Genomic DNA, 26,860 nt, shown 5'->3' on the forward strand with positions numbered 1-26,860 from the left:
TTGAAACTCGGGCTGCTTCTTCCTTTTAGCTGTTGTGAACGTAGGTGTACAACAAATGCTTGTTTGAGTCCCTGCTTTTAGGTGTATACACTTTAACCACATCCTTGCCAAGACTTGTTATTTTGTTTTGTTTAATAGTAGCCATCCTGAGTCTGAAGGGTTACCTCATATTGTGGTTTTGATTTGCATTTCCCTAATGATTAATGATGTTGAGCTTCTTTTCACATTCTTTCTGGCCATTTGTATGTCTTCCTTGGAGAAATGTCCCCTCTGAAAGCATTAACCTTAGATCATATGTCATAATATAGACTTTTTTCGAATATTATCAGTTATTGGCCCTTCTGTTTTCCTGAACTAGATGCTTGATTCTGAACTTAACATGTACTCAAAAGACGGCATAGAGCAAAAAAATGCCAGATCACACTTTTGAAAAATGGGCCCTATATTGAAAAATAAAAGGCATGAATTTTTAACATCCGTGTTTCAAGTGACTTATTTTCAGTATGTTTTGGCTTTATATAATGTGGTAAATAAATTTTTATTGTCCTTTACTATTATACAAGTCTCCTTAAAAATGCTACTGAAAATAGTCTTGTTTCCTTTTCAAATTTTACTTAGTGTAGGTTTATATCATTTAATCTTTCATAAAGTGCCTGATCAACCAGTAGAGGTGACCAAAGTATCAGAACCACCACCCCCTTCCCCTCCCCACAACCCCAGCCTCCAAGGAAGCTTGGTTTTGGATAAAAATCATGTGAGAGATCATTTAGTTTCATTTCCACAGTATTTTTCTTTTATTGCCAGTAATGAAGAGTAGTCAAATAAAAGTGCAAGTTTTATTGTATGTGGTGTATTCACACACATGTACACATGCAAACAGAACCATCTGAGTTCATCTCATTATAATTGTCCTGGAAATCGAGTCTCAGCAAAGGTAGAGGTCAATCTGAGAAACAAATCTCTTGTTTCTTTCTTAGCTCATTACCAGGATCTTCTAGTGTCTTGTACGAAGATGAATTTCTTCAAGCGAATGGTTTTAACAGAAATATGTCTACCTGTTTTCTTTAACAGTTGTTTCGAGAAGTACGAATAATGAAGATATTAAATCATCCTAACATAGGTATGAAATTTATGTATACAATTAATGATGAAGTATATTCCTTAATTTGAGACTATTTGAAAAGGTAGAATTTTATAGAAATTGAAGGCTGCAAATGGCTATTTTCTACTGCGTTGCTGTCTTAAGCTCTCCATTAAAATAATATATTTGACTTGGAGTTAATGCATATGAATATTTTTTGTATCTCCTTTCTAAATTGCCCTAAATAGAGATTGCTTGCCATTGCAGTGTTTATAAGAAATGAATTCCAGATAATTTGATAATATGCATTTAGGTTTGATCATAGGGCAAAATAACTAATTTGAATTTTAAAGAAAATAGGGTTGATTTCAATTTTAGTGAATTTATTCCTATAAGTTCTGGTTTTCCCCTACATTTACAAATAAATAGATTGATTACATACATGTAACATATCAAGTCAATGGATGATAAGAAGGAAAAAGTAATTCTTCTTTTAACCTGCCCATTTTCTAAACACTTGTTTCTTTCACATTTAAAAATATTATATTTACTAGAGATATTAATGTGATTCTTTGTGGTATATCATTTCAACTATGTAAGTCTGATAATTTGGTGTTTTTTTTAACCAAAAACTTTTATAATACCAAATAATTATAGAATATTTATGTTTCTGTACCAAAGATTGGTCGTTTTATGATAGTACAACATATGTGTTGTTATAATACAGTCTCTTTTAAGCTTTAGTTAAAATTTTATCCTGATTTTAAGCTTCTCCTTTTTATTATATTCTTCTCATTAGAAAAAGTAATGGTTTTTAATCCCAGAAACTTAACTCTTTTGACCCAACAGATTTGGTTCCAAATCACTTTGTGGTAAGTGGTTTTCTTCCACAGTAGCAATTACCTTTGAGAGAATTTTTCAGTTTAAAATTGTCATTAATAATTTTTAGTAAATACTCAGATTTTCCACCGGCTTAGGATTACCTTAAGTTTTCTTAAAGCATATCCCATATATGCTAACAATTACAGTTATATCTCTAATTTTTTTTTCAGTAAAATTGTTTGAAGTTATTGAAACGGAGAAGACCCTCTATTTAGTCATGGAGTATGCGAGTGGGGGTAAGGATGGGGGGGGTGGAAAAGTTATCTTTGATGAGACATACAGAACTATCAACACCCAAAGGTTTATTATAACACTTATGTGTTCACTGTTACTAATGAATCGGCAGTTTTATTTAAAATGCTTTTAAGTGGTATATCTTAAGGAAAATTCAGTGTTTGCTCTCAAGACCTATTGATCCTACATTTAAAAGTTGGATTTTTGGCTTACCTAAAATTGCCTAAAGACATTTTTCAAAACCCTAAATTTACATTGTTGTGAATGTTTTGATTCTCTTCTCTACATATTATAGTATGTCATAATATTGTGATTAGAAGCACTTGGCTATAAGGAAATTTCACATTCACAGTGTATCTGATAAAGTTTATAGTAAGAGTGTGTTCTGGGCCAGAGGTTGGTCACATATGACAGAGTCTCAATATACATGGATTTTCAAGATAATCCATAAAATGTCTCGATTTAAACAAGTATCGATTTATACACGTTATAAGTTAGAGGACTGAGTTGACAGAGAAATACAGATGCATGTGTCGAATGTAATGGATACTTTGACTACGTAGTGTCGAAAATGGGAAGGATTCAAACACTGGTATATAACAAAGGCAGCTTCATCTTCCACACTTGCCCTCAAAGGAGACAGATGTTGGCTCAAAGGTACTGTTGTGACTTTGAGGCACAGAACTTTCTTAGAAACACATTTAAAAATTTCTGAAGCTAAATCATTGAACCAGTAAAACAGAATGCTTGCAGGTGTTAAGCAATTGAAAAAGAGGAGAGCAGCTGAAATTATGTAAACCACTGTGGCTAATTAACTTTTTTGCTAATCAGTAGAAAAACTTAGGGTTGAATTTAGTGTTGATCCTTTTAGCTAATGTGTAGATTTGTATGTAAGAATAAAGAGGATTTATTCTAGTCTATTATACCTAAACTATGTATTTTTGTACTGTTTCTTAGATTTCTAAAAATGTTTACTATAAATGTTACATCTATTTTAATAGCTTTTTCAGTTTTTAATGCAAACTGAAAGTTTCAGTAGGTTTGGTTTTTTGCAAAGCCTTTTCTCATCCTGAAAGTATTTTAATGTAGGTTTTTTGACTTAACGTGAAAACCTATGTCATTAAGGCTTATTATTATAGGATTTTTAAAAATATTAATACAGCCATGCAAATTTGTATGAGATGTAGGTCTGTAATAAAATTAGTGAATGTATGGATACCACATAATGGATTATTTCTCTTTCTATCCTTTAGTTAGATTTTATAGAACAATTTGTCAGCGTGGGAACCCTGGGTGTTATTTTTAGTTCACTCAGACTCTTTTTTTTCCCCCGTTTGGTGATCTAAAGTGTAGAGAAAGGGGCTAGATAAGCTTTGATATGAGAAATTACAGACTGCTAAAAATCGGTGGACACTTCTGTTTTTATGAAGGGGCACCACCGCCAGGCTGTGTTAATATTAATATGTATGCTGTTTAACGATAAACGGGAAGTGCAGTCAGCTCTGTATTGGCGCTGATGAAGGGGAGCAGTGGCTGGAGGAACAGAGAGCGCGTGGGATCCTCACCGCTCTCCTTCAGTAGCACAGTGAGGAAGGGCCGTGGGGTACAGTGTGCAGAGGTGTTTACCGGAGTTCAGCCCATACCAGGTGCTCTCTCATTCAGTTCTGATTTCTAGTGGTAGGTTTTCGCCGAGTCTTGCCCGTTAGTGATCCTCTAACAAAACCGTCATGGTTCTGTGGTGCTAAACCTGGAATCATTTTCTTGCCTTTTTAATCTATAACTGGCAAGGTAACTTTTATAATCAACACTTAATATTTTTCCTCTGAAATTTCTAGATATTTTAGGATTGAATCTGTCATGAGAAAAAGAGTTGAGTCAGACAGCTGCTTCTTTGTCAGGGGTATTTAGATCAGTTTTGATTCTGGTTCACTAATGGAGCAGATTTTCTGTGATTAGGTAGGCAGGGAACTCCTTTATGATTCTGAACCACATTTAATCCCAAAGAACCTATTAAAAGTATGTGTTCGGCTGCTCTGGAATGGTGTGTTTTATTTCTTCTTTTGTTCACGCAAACATTATTAGATGTTTGTTATGTACCACGTGTTATTCTAGCTGCTGGGAACACATGGGTGAGCAAACACAAAGTCCCTGCCCTCAAGAAGATTACATTCTTTGGGGGAAGCAAATCATAAACAAGCAATATATAATTAGTGAAGGACTAAGTCTTGTAAACATCTGGGCTATGGATGTCCTAGGCAGAACTTAAGAGCAGTCCATATTTTTGAATTCTCGCATATGTCTTTCCCAGCCCAAACTCACATATCTGGAATTAATTACTGTGATGGGTCAACTAGAGCATCCACTCACGTCTATTTTCATCATCCCATTCAGTCATTTAAGTATGCCTGGTATCATATGTTGTCTGACACTGTAGGTGTATTAGTTTCATCTGACATACATCATTACGTATTTGGTTTTTAATGTTTTATTGATATCCTAGGATTGATCTTGCATACACACACACACACACACACACACACATACATACAATTTACTGTATACTGAGATACAAATGTATAATTTATTGAGTGCTTACTGTATGCCAGTCACTGTGCTAAGCACATGCATTATTTCATTTAATCCTTATAACAGCCATGTGAGATAGGCAGTAAATAGAAGCAGGATCTTAAAGTTGAGAAATCTTCCTCATGTCTCCCAGTAGCTACTTAGGGCTAAACAGTGATTCATAACAAAATTGGTCTGATTCTAAATCCTGAGTTTTTAACCACTCTGCTGTATTTACAAGAATGCCTTAAGCCATCTTAGGAGTTTTAAATAGACATGTATATCTATCTGGTGTAAATTATAAGGACATTAAAAGTAAATTTCTCCCTTATACTGAAATATTTTATTTTTAATATTGTAACTAGTAATTTAGGTTTTTTTTTTTTACAAGTATTAACTAGAGAAAAATGAAAAAAAACTTATATACATGTAAAGTAATGGGTCTAATAGGAAATTTCCACAGTTTCTCATTTGAATTATTTCAACAAGTATGTATTATCTACCCACTTTGTGTTCTGTCCTGGGGATAGGGCAGATATGATTGTTGAAGTTGGTTCAGAGTAATAGGAGACACACACCGGATGATTTAATTCTGCATAAGTAGTTAAGAACCAAAATAGATGAAATGAGTATAGTGAGACTAGCATAATCAGAGTATAGGAAGGAAAAGCACGAAATCAGTGGGAATGGAAGCAGTCAGAAGGAATTTGACCCAGACTCCATGACAAGTAGAATTTAAAAGAGAGAGATCCAACGTAACATGACTTTTGTTACTTTGTTTGACACGTAGCCCCCAAATACAACGCCAGGTATAATTTTTGATTGCTCATGCTGTGGCTTCCCTTTATTTGAATGCACAATAAAGAGTTGACTGTATTTTTATGTAATACTTGAAATCAGAAAGCAAGTTTTCTCAGTTATGTTTTCATGACTTATTTTTTAAAAGAGTTTTGCTAAATCATAAGCTGCTTACAGACACTCAATTCTGTGTGTAATTTTTCCCTCTTTTTTCTATTCATGTAGTAGTTTGTGATTTACATAAAACTGTCAGAAAATTGTGGGTCAAAAGCTGCTCTAAAAACAAGGCAAGAACTTGACATTGCTTGTACTGTTAATTGGAGATTTGTGTATATTTTATTGCTTTACCTTTCTGATTCAGGTGAAGTATTTGATTACTTAGTTGCCCATGGAAGAATGAAAGAAAAAGAAGCCCGTGCAAAATTTAGGCAGGTATGGAAAGTAGTTTTCAACTTTGTTGTTAAAACTTTGTTTTAGTGTTGTACAACGCACAGTATCACAAACTGGACTTCAGAGTACATGGTATTTTAAAGAGGAAAAGTCCTGCTATCTTATACTTTTTAAAGAATGGGAAACTGAAAAAGAAGTTTGTTCTTCCTGAATTCAAATTTAAAATAGTTGCATATGGTTATTTTTAGATGGTGATAAATAGTGAAATGTCTTATAGGTAAGACAATTCATTGATAGTTCTGGAAATATAGACTAAACTAAGAAAAGAAATATTTAATCCTTTATCCAATAATTATCAAGTATTATTAGCTTCATGTATGAAGTATATATGCATTGTGCTTAAAGACATTATTCTCTTTTCTTTTGTCATTAAAGATGTCTTGGTATTAGAACTCATGTTTTTGTAGATTTACAAACTGTGGTCAATTTTATTTAGTTAAGTAGGCAAGAAGCCTTACAAATGTGGAAGAAGAATATGGTAAGATGTTTATATTTCCAGTTCAAATTGAATATGACTTTTTATAGAAAATATAAGAGAAAGTAATTTAAGTTCATCTAGGGTATTTACTTCTAATTTTTAGGAATGAAGTGATTAAAATTAACATACTTTATAAATGATGATGGAAATGACAATTAATGAATTATAAATTGTTCATAAAATTTATGGAAGTAAAATTTCATCAGGCAACTTGCTGTGTCCCAAACTTTACCTTAGTGAATTTAAAATAGTTCAGTTAAAACTAGCTCAGTACTTCTGCACGGATACCCATTCTCCAGTTAAAAGTTTGGGATCCACTGAATACCTATACAGAGGCCTCCTCTAAGAGATGTTACATGTATGTTAACATATAAACAATTTGAAGAAGTTAAAAGTTCTGGAGGAGAGAGAGAGAGAAAAAAAAAACTGTTTCACCTGTTTTTGACATAGTATTCTCCAAATTGATCATGAAGTGAGTTTGTGTTATAAAACTCTGTTGTTGCTATCCCACAGAGTCATTACTTTTTGGAGCATAATATGTGAAATGCTTTATATCAAAGATAGGTATGGCCCTTTTATTCAGGATGGATTCCTACAAACATTCATCCTAAAATGTCTGAAATCTAAAGACAACTGATAATGAGGACGCAACATGAAAGAATTGGACATACCATTCAGGGCTCTCTTGTCCTGGGCCAGAGGCTCACCTTAAGTAAAGCTCTAGTCATCACTTTAAAAGCCATTGTTCTCTCAGTATCAGTCATGAAGTTATAGTTAGTGGCCAATCAGCAAGAAAATGACAGTTGACATTAAATGTTTCCGCTGGGATCTTGCTGTATATTTTATAGACTGCTGCTACTCACTCTTGTTCCTTTTAGTCAGCTGGCTGTATTTATTTACTGAAATCATACTGTGTGGACAAAACTGTGTCGGGTAGTCTGTGAAATTAGAGAAGGTGACAGTGCCTGCTATTATAAAGAACTTGCCCATCTTTACTGATGGGTTGGAACAGGGTAGAAGGCTGGAACGTAGATAGTGTCATAAAATCCACATAATTACTCATTGGCTCATTTTAAAAATAGAGTCTGAATTATTTTTTGAAATCAGTTTCATATTCTTCATGTTGCTATTTAAAATGTAATGCAATAGGAAATATTTCCTTTATAATTATTTATTATACATATTAAATGTATTTACTATTTATATGTCTTCCTTCAGAATTAAAAAGGTAACTCATGTTTTTTAAAATGAGGGATACACTTACACACAGTTTTGTAGTCATTTTGACAAAAGGTTATATGTTATATTTGTTTTTCAGTTTCCTTTCGAGGTGCGTATTTTTCTTTATAAATTTAGTTAAGACAAAGAATAAATGTACATTTATTTTTATTTGCTCTGTATCATGAAATTACTTTAAAATTTTTAACAGTTTAGGAATGTACTATATTAGCAAGTATTTACATATCTATGTCCTTGACTCTGCTGTTAGAATCATCCAGAGACAATTTAAGAGAACTTTAGCAGTCATTGACCATACAGTGCTCCTCTATTCCTAAAGTTTTGAGGGCCTACAAGAAAATCATAGTATTGATTCCACTCTTCCAATAACAGTAAACTTAAAACTTGGGAGTTCCTGACTCACTTACAAGTTAATTGCAAAGCAACGCAACATTTGCACCTCATAGCAAAACACTGACATGTCTGGTTTTTAGCGTCAGTTCAGGCCTGATTGTAAATCGTGTTTTCAAGATCCAAAAAAGAACAATCACAAGGAAGTCCCTACATCCTACTTAAGGGGGTACAGAATGTTTTGGGATGGAAGGATCTGGCCATAGAATAATGCAGTAAAATTTAGGCTTGTGAATGGGGGATTCTTGCAGTGAGTCAGACAGAAGGCAGAACGTCTCTTTCATGGCAGAAATTGTACCTGCTAGGTAAGTTTCATAATACTATAAGCCACCATATTTAACTGATAGAAGTCAGAGGTCATAGAGTTTGGGGAGAATGAAATGCTTAATACAGAGCATTCTCTTTAATTATCTTTCCATTCTTAAGACTTTAAGGCTCAGGAGATTTTTATTGCAGAAATGCCTTTAGAACCGCTTTCATAGAGATCATTCTGTCTAATGTGAAATGCATGTTTGATAGCCGAATCATTACCTATAACATGCCTTCTTCACTGTTACTAAGACAGAGTGTCTTGAAAACCAGTATTATCAGCAAATTTCTGTCATCCATGATACAAAAATAGCCTTATAATATATTCATTAAGATGTATTAATACTGGGTGCCTGGGAGGCGCCTAGGTGGCTCAGTCGGTTAAAGTCTCCGACTTCAGCTCAGGTCATGGTCTCATGGTTTGTGAGTTCGAGCCCTGCATCAGTCTCTCTGCTATCAGCACAGAACCTGCTTTGGATCCTCTGTCTCCCCCTCTCTCTCTGCATCTCTCTTTCTCTCAAAAATAAATATTTTCTAAAAGGTGTATCGATATTTACATATAAGTGTATCTCTTGCCTAATAAATGTGTTTTAATGAAAATTGGATATTAGAAATTTAAAGCATATTTAAGAAAATTAATACTGGGGCACCTGGGTGGCTCAGTCGGTTGGGCGTCCGACTTCGGCTCAGGTCATGATCTCACGGTCCGTGGGTTCGAGCCCCGCGTCGGGCTCTGTGCTGACAGCTCAGAGCCTGGAGCCCATTTCAGATTCTGTGTCTCCCTCTCTCTCTCTGCCCCTCCCCTGTTCATACTCTGTCTCTCTCTGTCTCAAAAATAAATAAATGTTAAAAAAAAAAAGAAAGAAAATTAATACTTACAACTATTCATTGCAAGATTCTGCTGTATTTTAGGGATTTACACTTCAAATTGATCATACTCGTTCACAGTTGCTCTGCCTAAAAACATTTAGTGGTTCTGTGGTACCTGTGTAGTTTGGAATTTGGAGGTTTTTACCAACCTGTCAACATTTACTGCCACTATTACCATTTTCCCACCTACTTTTCAAATACATTGTGTTGTCTCAACATCAGTACATTTCACCACCTTGCCCCTGCCTCCCCATCACCAAATCTCATCCTGAAATACTTAGTACTGTCATTCAAGGATGGCTTAGATCAAATATCACCTACTCCGGGCAGCATTTCTAACTGAAATTGTTCTTTATGTAATTTGATTCCCCTCACTTCTTTGTACCTCTGCTTCTATGACTCTGCCTTGTATTATGGTTGCTCATAGACATGTAAGATATGTACATATTTTCTCCTAATCATACTTTCAGCTCCTTAAGGGCAGGGTCCATGTCGTGTTCATTCTGTGTTCCCCTAGCAGCCAGCACATTTTCTTGCACGTAGCAGGTACTCAGTAAACTGTTGAATCAAAAAGAACTTAATCGAATTACATATTGCTCATTGTGTGTTGATTTTGTTTTGAATTCATGTTTCTGTCTGAACCATTTTAATATACATTAGAATAGTTTTATAGTACTGAACTATCAATCTCACTTCTACTTTGAACGTTTTTTAACCCATATTTCTATTAGCGTGGTCATACTTCACATCATCTTTAGACTTTTAAAAATCTCATTTCTATCTCCACTTGTAAATGCCTTACCAGTATTCAGCATTCATAGCGTGTTTCCATTTAACTGAATCCACAGAAGTGAATGTTCTGTGAATTAAAATGGCCGTCCTGTACATCAGAGGGGATTACATGTACAAAACAGTTCTTAACTTGATTACTATCTGATTCTTTGAATGTCTTTATTTTATGGAGTAAAATAACTATAATAGAATTGTTTATAACCTATTTCTCATTTGTATCTTTGGCTCTTACCATTGGGTTCCTCCTTGTTCAGTCTTTGTTCCCAAAGAACCCTGTGTAATGGTTAAAAATGATGATTGCATACAATATCTAGTTACAGGGGTAGAATAATCTGCCTGACCGACCTACTAACAGCTTTAAGATCAAATTTCATTTTTCCCTCTTTTTTTTTGATACTTGGGTTTCGTTTTAAGGCCGAACAATTTTCCCATTTCTTTATATTTCTTTATGTATGAATAAGTACAGGACAATGCCAGATACCCCTTTGATTGGCCTCGCTTGAAAAAACATGCCTTGAACACATTTGATAATGATTCCTAAAATAGACTGATTCATGTGTGCCAAAGCTGTTATCCCAACATTAGAATAAGCCATTTGATCAGAACTACAAATTGCACACATTTGATCATGTCAGCAGAGAAATATAACAGCCCACAGAAATCTTCACGGACTCTGACAAAGAAATATTTTAGTGTCTTTTAGTGAGAGAATGCTGTGTGTCTACACTGGAAAAAAGTGACCTTTTCCATTTTAAGTGTAACATACATAGTTTTCAGAGCTGAGAGAACAGGGAAATGGTGAAATATTACTTTGAAATCTAAGTTGGTAATTTATCTTAGTTGGAGGTGATCATTGGAGGAAAATTGCGGTGTTTTTACCATAAAATAATTACACATCTTTTATCCAAATATTTATTTTAGATTGTATCTGCTGTACAGTATTGCCATCAAAAGTGCATTGTTCACCGTGATCTTAAGGTAAGCCACTGATTCTATGACAAAAAGTCTAAATCGTTAACAGCTGCTTTGTAGTATGAGCGCCATCTTTTTGGTTGCTTAATTGTGCCGGGCTCTGTCTGAGGAAAGTGGTTTCTATTTGCCTCCTAGCAACTTCATGAAGGCAGTATTTCCACTGAGAAAATGAAGAAAATACGAAGGAGAAGTTATCTGGCATTAAAGGCTAGAGGATTTGATTCACCATTAGTGAGCTGGTTGTAATAGATCAGTGTGGAGCTTTGTCCCCATCTAAAAATGCCTGAGATCCCATTCCGCCAGAAGGAAGGTAGCGAGCACAGGACCAGGTTTATGTGACGTGCTGCCAGTGTCCACTCTCCACAGTAAAGCTCGAGGAACGGGAAGTCTTTAAGTGTTTTTGTGAACGTCCAACGCATGTGATGACTGTAAACTAGCATATACTTCAGAACAAAAAGTTGTGACAGTCATGAAAGGTTTGTGTCCTTGAATGTGGGAGCACAGATATCTCTTCAAGGTACCCTTTCATTTCCTTTGGATACATACCCAGGAGAAGGACTGCTTTCAGTGTTCTGAGGAATCTCTGTCCTCTTTTCCATAATGGCTCCACCAGTTTATGTTCCCACCAACGGTGTGCAGGGGTCCCTTGGCTCCACATTTTTGCCAACACACCTTATCTTTTATACTTTTGATGATAGCCACCCTAACGGGTGGAAAGTGTTATCTCATTGTGGTTGTGATTCACAATTCCCTGGAGGTTAGTGACGTCCCGTACCTTTTCATATACCTGTTGCCCATTTGTGTATCGTCTTTGGGAAAATGTCTGTTGAGGGACTTTTGTTCATTTTTTCATTGTGGTGTTTGGTTTTTTGCTACAGAGTTGTATGCGTTCCTTATATATTTTAGATATTAATCCTTTATTAGATGTAGGGTTTGCAAATATTTTCTCCCAGTCCATAGGATACCTTTTGTTGATCCTTTCCTTTGCTATGCAGAAGCTTTTCCGTTTGAATGAAGTCTTGTTTAGTTCTGCTTTGGCTGCCTGAGCTTTCAGTGTTCTATTCAAAAAGTTAACGATATTGTATTGAATACTGGGAAATTTGCTAAGAGAGTAGATTTCGGATGCTGTCATCACACATACAAAAATGGTAACTAAATGAGGAGGCGCTATGTTAATTAGCTTGGCTGTTGTAATCATTTCACTGTGTATATATATCAAATCATCGTGTTGCACGCCTTAAGTACATATACCGTTTTTATTTAAAAATATAAAATAATTTCAGGAGCGCCTGGTAGCTCAGTCAGTTAAGCGTCCCACTCCTGATTTCGGCTCAGGTCCTGATCTCACAGTTTCATGGGTTCGATCCCCATATCAGGCTCTGCACTGGCAGCGTGGAGCCTGCTTGGGATTCTCTCTGTCTCCCTCTCTCTCTCTCTGCCCCTTCCCCACTCGTTCTGTCTCTGTCTCTCTCAAATAAATAAAGAGAAATTTAAAAATATAAAATAATTTTTAAAAAGAAAGAAACGGTGTGGCCAAACAGGTGTCCTCTTTTTTTTTTTTTTTTTTTTTTTAATGGAAGTAGAAGGTCCTGGGGCTAAAATATTTGTCTTTTTTCCCCCCTTTTTCTCTCTTCTTCCAAACTGAACTTTCATTGTACCTTACCTAGGAGTCTATTTTTCTTTTTTACATTTTTTTCCCAGGTTGTCTGTCAGCTACTAGCCCTGGTTCATATTATACTTAAAAATACTGTCTTGGGGCGCCTGGGTGGCTCAGTCGGTTGAGTGTCCGACTTCGGCTCAGGTCATGATCTCGCAGTCCGTGGGTTCAAGCCCCACGTAGGGCTCTGTGCTGACTGCTCAGAGCCTGGAGCCTGTTTCAGATTCTGTGTCTCCCTCTCTCTCTGCCCCTCCCCTGGTCATGCTCTGTCTCTCTCTGTCTCAAAAATAAATAAACATTAAAAAAAAAAAATTAAGGGGCGCCTGGGTGGCACAGTCGGTTAAGCGTCCGACTTCAGCCAGGTCACGATCTCGCAGTCCGTGAGTTCGAGCCCCGCGTCAGGCTCTGGGCTGATGGCTCAGAGCCTGGAGCCTGTTTCCGATTCTGTGTCTCCCTCTCTCTCTGCCCCTCCCCCATTCATGCTCTGTCTCTCTCTGTCCCAAAAATAAATAAAAAACGTTGGAAAAAAAAAATTTTTTTAATAAAAAAAAAAAAAAAAATTAAAAAAAAAAATACTGTCTTAAGCAGTTGTCAAGAGTCTAATCCCATATTCTGGCCCCATTTTTCTGAGGTTGCAGATCTTCTACTGCTCCCAAATTTTCCTTCTCCATTTCCTCCCACAGCTATTTTAGGGAGAAATCACTTCCACAGAGAAAGAGAAAGTAGAGGAGTGTTCCCCTGACTGTATGTTTGACGCCCAGCTTATCTCATTTCTTACATGGAAAGAAATCTGAGAAACTAAAATCATGTGCAGCACCCTGAGTTTCCCTGCAGTGTGGGGGATGGGCTCTCCCTCATGCTCCTGGAGCAGATCTCAGACCCCCTCCAGCTCTGCCCTTCCGACGCAGCCTGCGTACTTTCACATCCATCCAGACATCTTCACGGAGACCCAAAAAGCCCCACTTGCTCACGCATGGCCCCAGAAATTTACAGTGACCAGGCTTTTACGTCAGAACATCACATGGTTTTGTCACACCGGTCTGTAAATGTTAGGTTTTAATAGAAATGTCCCAAATGTATGTGCTGTTGCAATATTCATGTCATAAGTGGCGCCACATTATTGTCGTATTTTTGGGTGCTAAACATACCTCCCTTTTTTAGAATAGCTATCCCAAGCTAGCACACCTTTGAAAGGAAAAAGAAGGAAGGTGAGGGAGGGAAATGCTGCAAGGTGGACACAGTGCCTGGCTCTCCGGCGAGGCAGAGAAGTCTGCCTTTCATTTTAGCCAAATTGTACTCCCTTTGGTGACCTCATAAAACACATCTACAATGTAATAAATAATTTCCTTAGTCTATCAGTTATAAAAGAGTTTGAAACGAGACAGGTACAAAAAAAAGGTTTAAATGTTCCTTTTGTAAACACAGGCAATTCAGCTTGTGTTTACAAAAGGCACATTTAAACCTTTTTTTTTTTTTTTTTTTTTTAATGATTCTGTTTTAGGATTTTGGAAAAACAGCATCTGAAAACACGAGGGTGGAAATCACTGCTTTCTACCAAAATATACCTCCAGAAGAGGAGAATCTAGTTTTAGAACAGCAGAAAGAAACTTAAACAAGATCTAGTGGAGGCTGTGTTGTATTGTTTTGTTTTACTAAAAGAACAGAACTTTGTTGAGGAAGCATTCTATCAGAGAAGACGAAAGATTTAATTCAATAGCACAGAACCCCTGACTGGCAGTTATTTTAGGTATACTCTTGAGCTTTGCATTAATCAATGACGGTCTATTAAAAATAGAGCACTTTTGAGTAAACTTGTTGGGTTTTTTTTTTTAATATTTATTTTTTAGAGAGAGACAGAGTGTAAGCAGGGGAGGGGCGGAGGGAGAGGGAGACACAGAATCCGAAGCAAGCTCCAGGCTCCGAGCTGTCAGCACAGAGCCCGACGCGGGGCTCGAACTCACAAACTGTGAGATCATGACCTGAGCCGAAGGCAGACACTGAACCAACTGAGTCACCCAGGCACCCCTAACCTTGTTGGTTTAAGCCCAAGAAGGGTTAGTGTTATGTCAACTTACATTTCTTGAAATAGGTCATATTAAGGTACGGTTCCAGGATGTTTCTTACAGTGAAGAAAAAAAATGGGTTTAAAGTAACTTGGAAGAAAAAGCGTTCTCAGTAACTTTTCTTAAACAGCTGCAGATACTTCTATAGACGAGAGCTTCACTTACATAGTGTTAACATTCAGTCTTACATGGATGCGATTCTGAACAGTTATACATTGAAACACCGTGCTGGGCTTCTAAATCTGATATTATGCATAAAAATGAGAAGGAAGAAATACATGTTTGAGATCTGAAACAGTTATAGTGAATATTTTATTTTGTGTAGGCATTTACATTGTCCTTTTTCTTTTTCTTTTTTTTTTTTAATTTTCCTCGCAGGCTGAAAATCTTCTCCTTGATGCTGATATGAATATTAAAATTGCTGACTTTGGTTTCAGTAATGAATTTACAGTCGGGAACAAATTAGACACATTTTGTGGAAGCCCACCCTACGCTGCCCCCGAGCTTTTCCAAGGAAAGAAGTACGACGGGCCTGAAGTGGATGTGTGGAGCCTCGGCGTCATTCTCTATACATTAGTCAGCGGCTCGTTGCCTTTTGACGGCCAGAATTTGAAGGTATCGGTGGAAGTCGGTACTAATGTTTTATCTCAGGCATGATCATTTCAGGAGCCAGTTAGGAGTACTTTCTTTGCCTTCTTAAGGAACTACGGGAGCGAGTCTTACGAGGAAAGTACCGTATTCCCTTCTATATGTCCACCGACTGTGAAAATCTTCTGAAGAAATTATTGGTGCTGAATCCAATAAAGAGAGGCAGCTTAGAAGTAAGTTATTGTTTGTACTCCGCGTTTAAAGTTTAACAATTAAAATATTCCAAGAGCATTCTAAATAATTTTTCCCCTGTGGCTTTTGTTGTGTTTTTTTTGTTTGTTTGTTTTTGTGTTTTTTTGGTTTTTTGGCTTTTTGTTTCTTAGAAAATGGGCAAATCATGTAAATTCAGGGCTAGGGAAGGTGGCATGATTCTTTCCCTGCTCAGAAGTTGTCATGTTCGGCTTCTTTAAAGACTGTTATTTCTTCTTTGTCCTGCAGTGAAGTATTAAATTAAAACAACATAAAAATAGGAATGAAATGGACTTTTTGTTGGAGAAGGAGGAAAACCTGGCCCATCAGAAATTGCTCCAAAGTGGGAGCCTTGTGTGCAGCAGGAAATACTGCTATTTCAAGGATAAAAGAAAAGATAGTCGAAGTTCTAATCCAGTGAATATTTCATGACCGTATCTGAAATTAGTAGCTGACATTAAAAAATTTTACAGAAGGTCCCTGGGTGGCTCAGTTAGTTGAGCGTCTGACTTCGGCTCGGGTCATGATCTCGCTACTCTGTGGGTTCGAGCCCCAGGTCGGGCTCTGTGCTGACAGCTCAGAGCCTGGAGCCTACTTCGGATTCTGTGTCTCCTTCCCTCTCTGCCCCTTCCCTGTTCGTATTCTCTCTCTCTCTCTCTGGAAAATAAATAAACATTAAAAAAACTTAAATTTTTTTAAAGAAAACACTCAATATCAGTACAGAAAATTTACAGTTTAAGTCGAACGTACTGGAAACAGGGATTTCATTTCTTAACACACTATTGTGTTGCATACATACGTTCCACACGCGAGGTTATTTGTAATAGACGCTATTGTGCGGTTATAAATATACTCAGTACGTTATAGCCACGTAACATCAGAGGTTCACAAAACCAAAATGTCTAACCTTTTTTCCTTCTGACACTGCCGTTAAACCACTTTCTAAGGATTTCGCCCATCTGTTTTGAAGAATGATATTTTAACCTGTGCTAAGACGATTTCACAGATCCCGCATGTATTATCCACTGGTACTTTCTTGTCTTCATTTATTTGCCTTAATAGATGGGGTAGAGAATTCAGGGAGTTAACCTTACTTGAACTGGACTTTTTAGTGTAGCAGTGGGGCTTTCTGGCACAGACTTCACGCTGGGTAGGAGACAGCTTTATGGTGAGTCAGAGCTCTCAGGTTACTTTGGGCTTTGTAACTTTATTTCCACAAATATTTTCCACCAAAAGGTACAGTATGTTTTGATGGAAGTTAAAAGATGGTGACTTCCATTGGGAAATTATTTTATAAATGCTTTATACCGGTGAATCAAATATCAGATATTTTTTACTGACTTACTTGTTTAAACGTGATTACTTCCTTCCTATAATTTTTGTGGGTTTTTGTTTTCCTTTGAGGGTAAAAGAGTATGTTATGAGTGTTTTCGTACAGAGGCCTGCCTTCTTTAATATTATTACTTTTCTAAAATTGTTTTTGGGGGCGCCTGGGTGGCTCCATCGGTTAAGCGTCCGACTTCAGCTCAGGTCATGATCTCACAGTATGTGAGTTCGAGCCCCGCGTCAGGCTCTGGGCTGACAGCTCGGAGCCTGGAGCCTGCTGCCGATTCTGTGTCTGCCCCTCCCCTGCTCATGCTCTGTCTCTGTCTCAAAAATAAATTAAAAAAAAAAAACATTAAGATTATTTTTAACCATTATTCATAGAAAGTTACGTGAAATAGTGAAAAAAGTTAAAATTGTTGACTCTCATATCAGTTCTAAAATTTTATGGCAACAGGGGGCTCAGTCAGAGGAACATGACGACTCTTGATCTTGGGGTCATGAGTTTAAGCCCCACGTTGGGTGTAGAGCTTACTTCACAAAGATAAAGACTATTTTAAAAATAAGTAAAATTTTATGGCAACTTGAATCTTTCTTAATCCTGCTTTATGATCCACTTTTATCATAGGAACCCAGTTTACCTGAATGTCACTTAATAAAATGTTCACAGTTGAGGCATCCGCTTAACTAATGAGAAGAGCAAAAAGAACATACAAAAATGATTATGGATGTTACGAATCCCTTAGACGGTTGATATGATGTACTTAGTCACTTGAAGATGATTACTGTACAGTAGCCACGTGCTTGAGTCATTCGTCCTTCTTAGCGTTAAGATGCAAACGATGAAAGTATTGGAATTCTGGGCTGAATTTTGAAGCCAAATTGCTGCCTTAAAACATCTGCTCATCAGAGTCTCAACACTATGTGTTTGAGTATAGACTGGAACCTTCTGTTCCAGCTTATAAAAACTAAGTTTTCCGGCCACGGAACCATGAGTCTGCATTGGAAATCATAATGTTGCAGATCTCACTGTACAAAGGCTAGTCCGCCTTTGTAGGCTAGTTCCCGGAAATAACTTTCCAAAGAAACCTGACACCGTTTAAAAAAAAGAAAGAAAGAAGAGAAAGGAAAAGAAAAGAAAAGAAAAGAAAAGAAAAGAAAAGATTGCTAATACCAAACCTCGAGAAACTCCCCTTGAAATAGCAATAATGTCAAAAATCATTTGAGTCTTCACTTTCATTTTTCGTACCAACTTTACTAGCCACTGTACAGCAAAAAAATCCTTAAGCTCTAAAAAAAAAAAAACCCCACAGTTTGCAAAACCCTAACCTTGAGTGTAGAAACATAAATTTTTGGACGGTATTAATGCTTCCATGTTGTGTTGCATTCTCTTTTTTTTTTTCTTTTAACTTAAAAAGTTTTGGGGCAGGTACTTCTCTTCTTTATCGTAAACATGAGCTCCTTCCTTGCCAGTAGCAGTGTTGTTCTCTTTGGGTTAGTTGTTTCCATGGTCTTTACTAATAACAACGTGATATGCTTTTTTTCCCTTTGGGATATATGCTTAGATATATTCTCCAGAGTGTAATTAGTACGTCAGAGGGTGTAAACAGTCTGACAGGTCTTCTGTATCATTTGCTACAAGATTGAATGTGACCTAAGGCATTTGAAGGTATGTTCTCCACCTGGATTCAGTATTCGATATAATAATTTCCCACATTTGATGCCTTTATGGTAGTTATATGGCTTGTCATAATTGCCTTAATTTATCTTTATTTCATCTGAGATAATGCTTAGTATTTTTAATGACTAGGTTAACTGTGCTTTTTTACATAGAAGCTCTCTGTGTCTTTGAACCGCTAGTCTAATGGAGTCTGGTTAATCAGCCTTACCGGATTTGTAACAGCTTTGTACATCTTAATATGAAATATTTCCTCTGTTAATTCTTATATGTAAAAACAAATGAAACTTTATGAATTTTTTTCAGTGCTACTTGAATGTCAAGAGTTACCTATTAGAGCAAACACTAGTCTTTCTTCACTATATAATTTGTTAATATTGAAGTTCAATTTAAGAATCTTATTATCTTGTTATCTTACTAAACTTCTAATTTAACTCTGATATCTTCCTCTTCTCAAATATAATTGCTACTTCATTAAAGTATTTCTTAAAGCCTTATATATTAAGTACCTAATTTATCGCCCATGATAATAAAATGCATGAAATTACTGCTTGACCTCTAGTTGTTTCTAGATCTAAATGGCTGCATAATTTTTCCAAGTTGTGTATGAATGCTGTCAGAGCTTGCTCACTGCACTAATAATGGGAGGGATAGTATCACACAGGATTTTTAAAGGATTTGTGTTTTATATTATACACTATGATACTTTTTTCCCTATTTATTGGAATATTGGTGTGTCTAGATATTTTTATTAGAAAGAAACTGATCACGTTTTTCTGCTATCCCCTCTATGTAGGTCCTTAATTTTCCCAGTTCTTAACCAGAATGGACTGTGTTACCTCTCAAAATAATGCAAAAAATTTGAGCCTAAGGCAAAGCTCCTCTTTCTGGTGCTTTCTCTGTCATCTATGTTTCTCCTCAAAAAAAGTATTTATTTTTGCTTTAACACCTTTTCAGCTGCTGCTAAGGTAGTCTTGCAAATCTTGCTTGCATCTGCCCAATACAAGAGGCAATAAAGCAAAAAAATAGTAATAATAACAGCCTTTTTTAAAAAAATGAAAGAGGGGCGCCTGGGTGGCTCAGTCGGTTAAGCGGACGACTTCGGCTCAGGTCATGATCTCGCAGTCTGTTGAGTTCGAGCCCCGCGTTGGGCTCTGTGCTGACAGCTCGGAGCCTGGAGCCCATTTCGGATTCTGTGTCTCCCTCTCTCTCTGCCCCTCCCCTGTTCATGCTCTGTCTCTCTCTGTCTCAAAAATATTAAAAAAAATTTTTTTTAAATAAATAGATGAAAGATTTCTACATACAGATTCAGAAGTATATGGTGAACTTTTACAGGGGTTAAAACCATTTAAGAAAAATTTCCATCTGGCAATCCTGAAGTCCATAAATTTTTAATGTGAACCTAAGGTTTAAGTTGTGTATTTCCACTGTTAATTTCTTTCTTGATAATTCATCTGAATCAGTTATTTTGGTAGAATTTCTAGCAAATAGTCATCTGTGTCCATTGGCAGTGGTGGCTGGAGCGAGCTCTCTCTTGTTCGGTTTGGAATCTTGTTTGACCTCTTGTTTCTCATTTTGAGATATCTCAGGGGGGGCCTGGCTGGCTCAGTTGGTAGAGCATGTGGATGTGACTCTTGATCTTGGAGTCATGAGTTCAAGCCCCACGTTGGGCTTAGAGATTACTTCGAGGGGAGAGAGAGGAGAGAGAGAGATGCCCAGGTGGCCCAGTCAGTTGGGCGTCCAACTCTTGCTTTTGACTCAGGCCCTGATCTCCTGGTTCCTGGGATCGAGCCCCATGCCAGGCTCTGTGCTAGTGGTGCAGAGCCTGCTTAGGATTTTCTCTCTTCCTCTCTCTCCCCCTCCCTCGCTTGAGCTCTCTCTCTCTCTCAAAATAAATGAGCATTTTTTTAAAGAGAGAAACCAAGATCTCAAATGAAATCTGAAGTGGATTCATTTATTCGGCGGGTCTAGCGTGCTGTGCGGCCTTGTACTGTGCCTGTAGCCACACAGCGAGGGCTACGTGACCACTCGCCTGGCCCGCAGCACCTCCGTTTCCGGGGGCCTTTCTGCTTTGGCCTCAGGGCAAACCCTGGTTCCCACAGAAGAAGTGTTTAGGGCATGAGGTTCACACAGCTAAGAACAGCTTCTTGCACATGGGTCTTCCCTCTTCTACATCCATAGTTTGCTGTTCCCTGTGCCTTATTCTTGGAAAAGACCTTCACATTTAGAATTAAGAGTTTATGCCTCTACACGTTCCTTTAAGCAGATTTTCTTTCCCACCTTTATCTTCCATTCCTTTTGCCAAAGGAAAATTTTCTTCAGACGATTTTTATTTTGCTTTGAAATCCAACTACCTTTGTGAGACAGACTGCGCTGGGTGGACCCTTGGCAATCCCCAGTGACGACAGTAAGAAAAAAAGGACGGCAAAACCGCGTTCCTTCTCTCCTCGCTGCCCTGATGTCTCCATATCCCTGGGATTTCCCCCACTTTCCCTGGATGAGCCTTGCCTCAGATCTAACTTTGCGTGAGGACCAGCGGGGTTCCTGCTCCTGCTACGTCTCCTCAGATTGTTCCTCTCACAGCGCCTGGGTGGCTTGGTCGGTTAAGCGTCCGACTTGTTTCAGCTCAAGTCATGATCTCATGGTTCCTGAGTTCAAGCCCCTCATCAGGCTCTGTGCTGACAGCGTGGAACCTGCTTGGGATTCATTCATTCATTCATTCATTCTCTCTCTCTCTCTCTCTCTCTCTCTCTCTCAAAATAAATAAACATTAAAAAAAATGTTTTGTAACATCCATGTTGGTGAAATGTAGCATTTCTCCATCGCCCATCACATCATGTTTAAATCCAGTCATCTGAAGATACTAACTTTATCTCCCATTCTTCTGTATTTTTCCACGTTACCTTGGTTCCGGGTCAGAGAAGGGAGCTTCCTCACTGTTTCCTCCTGAATTCTTCTGCCTTGACTCTTCCACGAACCCAGATTCTCCCGGTGTTTCCAGAGTCAGTTCACATTCACTCTCCTTATGATTCCTACCCTGAAAACCCCAGCCCACACCACAAGTCGCCCCTTTGCCCTTTGTTAATAAGCACAATATGCACTGCTAATAACACAGTTTTGAGTAATTAATTCTGTCGTGTGTTCAGATCCTTTCAGGTTTCAGGAGCAAATCTTATTTCCCCAGGTAAAAGACAAGTTGCCTGCGGGTTGTGGCCCGCACACATTTTTCTCCTTGATGACGACAGACACACAATGGTTATGAAATGAACACCAAGCAAGCACAGTGTAATTGAGAAATACCCGGAAATTTGCAGTATCTTCATTTTGCTTTTCATTGCCCATCTTCCACTAGCAAATCTGTTACTGCTCCTGCGTTTCTCACTTAATTCACGGATACCCTGTTGCTTATTCCACCAGGCGCCTGACTTAGAATCCGCAGAACCCTTTGGCATTCCAGCCTTTCTTTCCCTCGTTCCCAGAACAAATTCTGTCATCCGGTGCTTCGAATGATACGTCTGTAGCTCTTCCTTCTTCAGTGTCCTCAGGCCCAGCGCAGCCCTCGGTTGTCTGTGTCCCGGAAGTTCTAGCGGCTTCCTCAGCCGTCTTCATTGCTAAGCTCCTCTCAACATGTCATTGTACCCGGGGCTTCTGTAGCAGCCTTATTTTAAAATATTGCCCAGGGCCGCCTGGGTGGCTCAGTCGGTTAAGTGTCTGACTTCAGCTCAGGTCATGACCTCATGGTTTGTGAGGTCGAGCCCCGCGTCGGGCTCTCTGCTGTCAGCACAGAGCCCACTTCGGTCCCTGTCTCCTTCTCTCTCTGCCCAGCTCGTGCTTTCTGCTCGTGCTTTCTGTCTCAAAAATAAATAAAAACATCAAAAAGAAAACAAAATATTGCCCAGTTCAAACGCAGCACCAAGCGTGTGTGCTGAGAAAGGTAGTGAAGGCCCAGTCTTGATCCTCAAGGGCTCTAACTTCAGTGAAGCAGATCCCTGTGTGCCTCTCGTAGCTCTCTCCTTCGGAAAAGCTCCCTCTTCTGTCCCATCCAGCCTCCTCTCTGCTGACACCTTTGTCTCACAGCCTTTGTACGTGTGTCTCCCATTTTAGAAAAAGGCACCCTTCAAGCCCACAGTCCCTGCCTGGAATCCCTCGTGTTCCTCCCTTTCTGGCCCGACTTTGTAAAAAGTAGCTCCGCTTACGCTGCACGTGTCCTCGCCTGTGCCTTATTTCTCAGTGGCCCCTCTGCTCCCCTGAAACCTCCCTCAGGGACGCCACTCGTGTTTGCTCCTAAACACAGCAGGTTACTTTTTAATATCACCTACTTAGGACACCATCGTGTCCTCCTCGATAAACTCGCCTTTGGGACGCCTGGGTGGCTCGGTCAGTTGAGTGTCCGGCTCTTGATTTCAGCTCGGGTCACGATCACGCGATTGGTTCATGGCATCGAGCCCCTGGTCAGACTCTGTGATGACAGTGCAGAGTCTGCTTGGGATTCTCTAACCCTCTCCTCTCTCTCTCTGTCCGTCCCCTGCTCATGTGCTCACTCGCTCTCAAAATAAATAAGTGAAACATTTTTAAAAACTAAAAACTCTTGCCTTCCCTTCCGTGTCACACTGTGCAGATTTCCCTCCTCCACTCACTTCTCGGGTCACTTTTCTTTCTAACCCTTAAATGCCAGTGTTCCGTGGGGCTGTGCCGTGGGCCCCCGTCTACTCCTTCCGACTCTGGGATTCCTGGAGAATCCACAGCTTCTGACGTCGTGTGTCAGCTGCTTCCTGAATCTCCGTCCTCAGCCCAGATTTCTCTTGAGCTTCTCTGGAGCTCACGGAACATTACAGAACATGTCTATTTGGATATCTATCCGCCAGCACCTCAAACTCCTCTGCTCCAACGCTCAGCCGCCTCTTTCCCCATCCAGTCTCCTCCTCTTTCTGAATTTGCTCTCCCAGTAGGTGGTGTCCACCTCTACTCCGTCGTCTACACCAGGAACCTGGGCATCATCTTCTCTTCCTCTGAACGGTCCCACATCCTCATTCCCCCTCGTATCTAGTCACAAAACTTTCTTGATTTTTACCAGCCCAGTATTGAAAATCCGTCCTTTCCCCTCGCCACTGCCTCCGTTTAATTCAGACGGGCATCACCTCTCTCCTAGATTCTTGCTAAGCCTCTTAGCTGATTTCTGGGCCTCCAGTCATGAACCCCTCTGGTTCACTCTCCACACACTGGCCAGAGAGACTTCAAAATCACACCCTCCAGACGTGCCCCTTAGGTGAGTGAAAGAAACCCTATTAATATTCTACCCTCGTCTTGCCTCCCCACCCATCTCACCCCGTGCTCTCTGGTCGTTCTGAACTCGCTGTCCTCCAGACACGCACCCCTGCCGTTTGCCCTTGGGCGTCTGCCCGTGTGGCCCGCGTTCTCCCTTCCAGTCCCTTGTCATGTGATGGACTCTTACTCTTCCAGAATCTTTCACTTGCTGCAGATCTGACTGTGACAAGTCTCATCCCAGTCGTTATTATCTTCAGTCTGTTAACATTGTCATCTTAAACTTGAGAACATCACCAAGGATGTAATTTGAGTTTCTGTGAGTTCGGTTACTCTAGATCCCTCATGTAATGGTTATCTGTCCTTTTGTGGTTGGCCTGTTTCACTTAGAAATGTCCTCAAGTTTCATCTGTGCTACAGCATATGGATTTCCTTCTGTTTCAAGGCTAAGTAACATTCCGTTGTGTGTATAGACGACATCTTCTTTACGCATTCATCCATCAGACGCCTGGGTTGCTTCACACCTTGGCTGTTGTGAGGAAAGCTGTGGTGAACACGGGGGTGCAGATACCCCTCAAGATTCCATTCTCAGTTCTTGTGGGCATAAACCCAGAGGTGGGATTACCAGATCATATTTATAGGTCTGGTGGTACCTTTTGAGGAGCCACCACACTGTTCGCCGAAGGAGCAACACCGTCGTGCAGGCACAGTGGCAGCACCCACGGGCTCCTGTTCTCCACGTCCTCGCCAACACTTGTTATTTTCACTTTTTTCTATAGTAGCCATCCTGACAGAAGTGAGGTGATACCTCGTTGTGGTTTTTATTTCCCTGATGTTTAGTGATGTTAGATTAGTGACCTTTTCATAGGCTTATTGGCTCTTGGTGTATATTCTTTTGGAGAAATACCTATCCAAGTCCTTTGCCCATTTTTGAATTGGGCAGTTTTGTTGTTACTGAATTGTCAGATTTCCCGTATGTATTCTGCATATTAACCCCTTCTCCAGTATATGTTTGTGAACATTTTCCCCATTCCGTAGGATGCCCCCAATTAGGTTGCCTTTTAACAAACCGGGACTGCTCGAATTCACACCTCTCCTGGTTTTGACTCTAATTCACACCAGTCCGTGTTTTCACCCCCATCCTTGCTCATCCCTGAGTCTGGCTTCCATTCTGACATTCTGACCACTCTCCCCTTCCACATTCTCTGAGCCGTCTTTACTTACTAACCCTGTCTTCCATTCCCCATGGTGTCTGCTTTCCAAACGCTTTTATAAGTGGTGACTTTAAAATGCAGGTGTGTAAGTATACATTGGGTAGAGAAGACCAGGAAAAATGAATACTGTCTTCACTAATCTTAAATGCAATAGTATGAAGCAAAGGTTGAAATCACTGGGTTCTGAGATTAAAACTTGCAAATGAGATAATATTCCTTTTAGAGGAATATGGGCAGCAGGTTACTTTGAATCCATACAGTCAGTGAGTGTGCGTGACGATAGTTGTCACTGTCACAAGGTATGTAAGTGCGTCCCAAAGCCTCACCCCTCTTCTGGCCTGGTAATCAAACTGCAAACTGACTTTAGATTGAAAACATCGTGATTCTTGCTGAGTGAACCCAAAAATTTCACACTAAAAATAGAGCTAAAATAAGTGGTGGAATGTTCTGATTGGCCAAACATAATGTAAAGTTTATTTCCTAGCAAATAATGAAAGATCGGTGGATGAATGTCGGTCACGAAGAAGAAGAACTAAAGCCATATTCTGAGCCTGAACCAGATTTCAATGACACGAAACGGATAGGTGAGTATTTAAATACTGGGAGACGTGCTGTCCCTACACTGTAAGAGACCCGCACTCTACCAAAATAGTGTTTAAAAACATAAATAGGAAATCATTTTTATTTGGAAAACACTTGCATTGTCATCTTTTCTTTCCCTGAATTTTCACCAAACGTTACAATTTCAAGTTTGTCCTCACGTATTTTAAAATCCATTTCAGTTGACAACAGTGATACAGAAGTTAAAATAATGTAGATAAACCTCATTCTTTTCTTTCAGCAAATCCCTAACAGGAGGAATGGTTTAAGTATCAGCACTGATCAGACCGATAAGTATCCGCAAAACGTAGCGTGTGTTTTAACCAAAAATGTGGAGGCACTTGAGCTGAGGGGATGAACACTTTGGCTCTCCCTTTCTATTTTCCGGCGTCTCGGCGGGGTGCATCCTCCCACACCCAGCCGCGCTCTGCTTCCAACCTGTTCTCTGCAACTCTGTCTCCGTTACCAAAGCCAGCAGAAACTCACAGCTGACTCATCTCAACCGTGCTCCTCTCTGTCTTGAGAGCAGAGGGGCAAGGGAGGCGTGTTCTAGGGTGTTAGGAATCGGCTCAGAACAACTGCGGGATTCAAGCCTCCCAAAGAAGAATCAGCCTGCCTTCAGATCAGAAAGTAGGAGTTGTTAGGAGATGAGAGAAACCGCTCCATGGGTGGTGGACGGTGTGTTAACAGAGAAAAAGGAAGAAGGGGTTTTGTGTGTGTCACAGATGGATAGTGTGTCTCTGGCTGAACAGAGGAGCTCAGGAATGTGTTAGGTGGTGAGAAGCGGGCTAGGCACGTGAATGTGGATCCCATGGTATAGTTTCTGTATGAAAAATTGTGACTGTATAGCATCTGAATATGCAGTATCGGTGTGTTAATGATACAGAAGTTTTTGTAGTTAACGTTACTCTTTAAAATTCCAGAATTTTTCATATCTTGTGTTGGCAAACTTACATTTGTTGGTTTGTTTACTAAAATAAACCCATTTTCAGAAAATTTGCATTTTTTTTCTAGACATCATGGTCACCATGGGTTTTGCGCGAGATGAGATAAATGACGCCTTAATAAATCAGAAATATGATGAAGTTATGGCTACGTATATTCTACTAGGTAGAAAACCACCTGAAGTAAGTTCTTTACCTTTTCAGATTAATGTCAACTGTTTC

General features: G+C 39.1%; 1 protein-coding gene across 3 annotated transcripts in view; it reads left to right on the top strand.

Annotated features, from left to right (window-relative positions):
• The window catches only part of MARK1 (microtubule affinity regulating kinase 1), a 120,378-nt gene that overhangs the window by 68,165 nt on the left and 25,353 nt on the right, over positions 1 to 26,860 (top strand). For 2 of the 3 annotated variants that reach the window (XM_058701861.1, XM_058701862.1), the window contains exons 4-11: positions 1,072 to 1,120; positions 2,134 to 2,199; positions 5,922 to 5,992; positions 11,010 to 11,066; positions 15,159 to 15,395; positions 15,482 to 15,601; positions 25,579 to 25,678; positions 26,709 to 26,821. In XM_058701861.1, coding sequence (XP_058557844.1) covers positions 1,072 to 1,120; positions 2,134 to 2,199; positions 5,922 to 5,992; positions 11,010 to 11,066; positions 15,159 to 15,395; positions 15,482 to 15,601; positions 25,579 to 25,678; positions 26,709 to 26,821 — 813 coding nt within the window. Of the gene's footprint in view, positions 1 to 977; positions 1,033 to 1,071; positions 1,121 to 2,133; positions 2,200 to 5,921; positions 5,993 to 11,009; positions 11,067 to 15,158; positions 15,396 to 15,481; positions 15,602 to 25,578; positions 25,679 to 26,708; positions 26,822 to 26,860 lie in introns of those variants that run through there. The other variant, XM_058701863.1, reaches the window with a different exon arrangement.

Source organism: Neofelis nebulosa, chromosome 15 (assembly GCF_028018385.1).
Source record: "Neofelis nebulosa isolate mNeoNeb1 chromosome 15, mNeoNeb1.pri, whole genome shotgun sequence".
In the NCBI taxonomy this organism is placed as follows: Eukaryota; Metazoa; Chordata; class Mammalia; order Carnivora; family Felidae; genus Neofelis; species Neofelis nebulosa.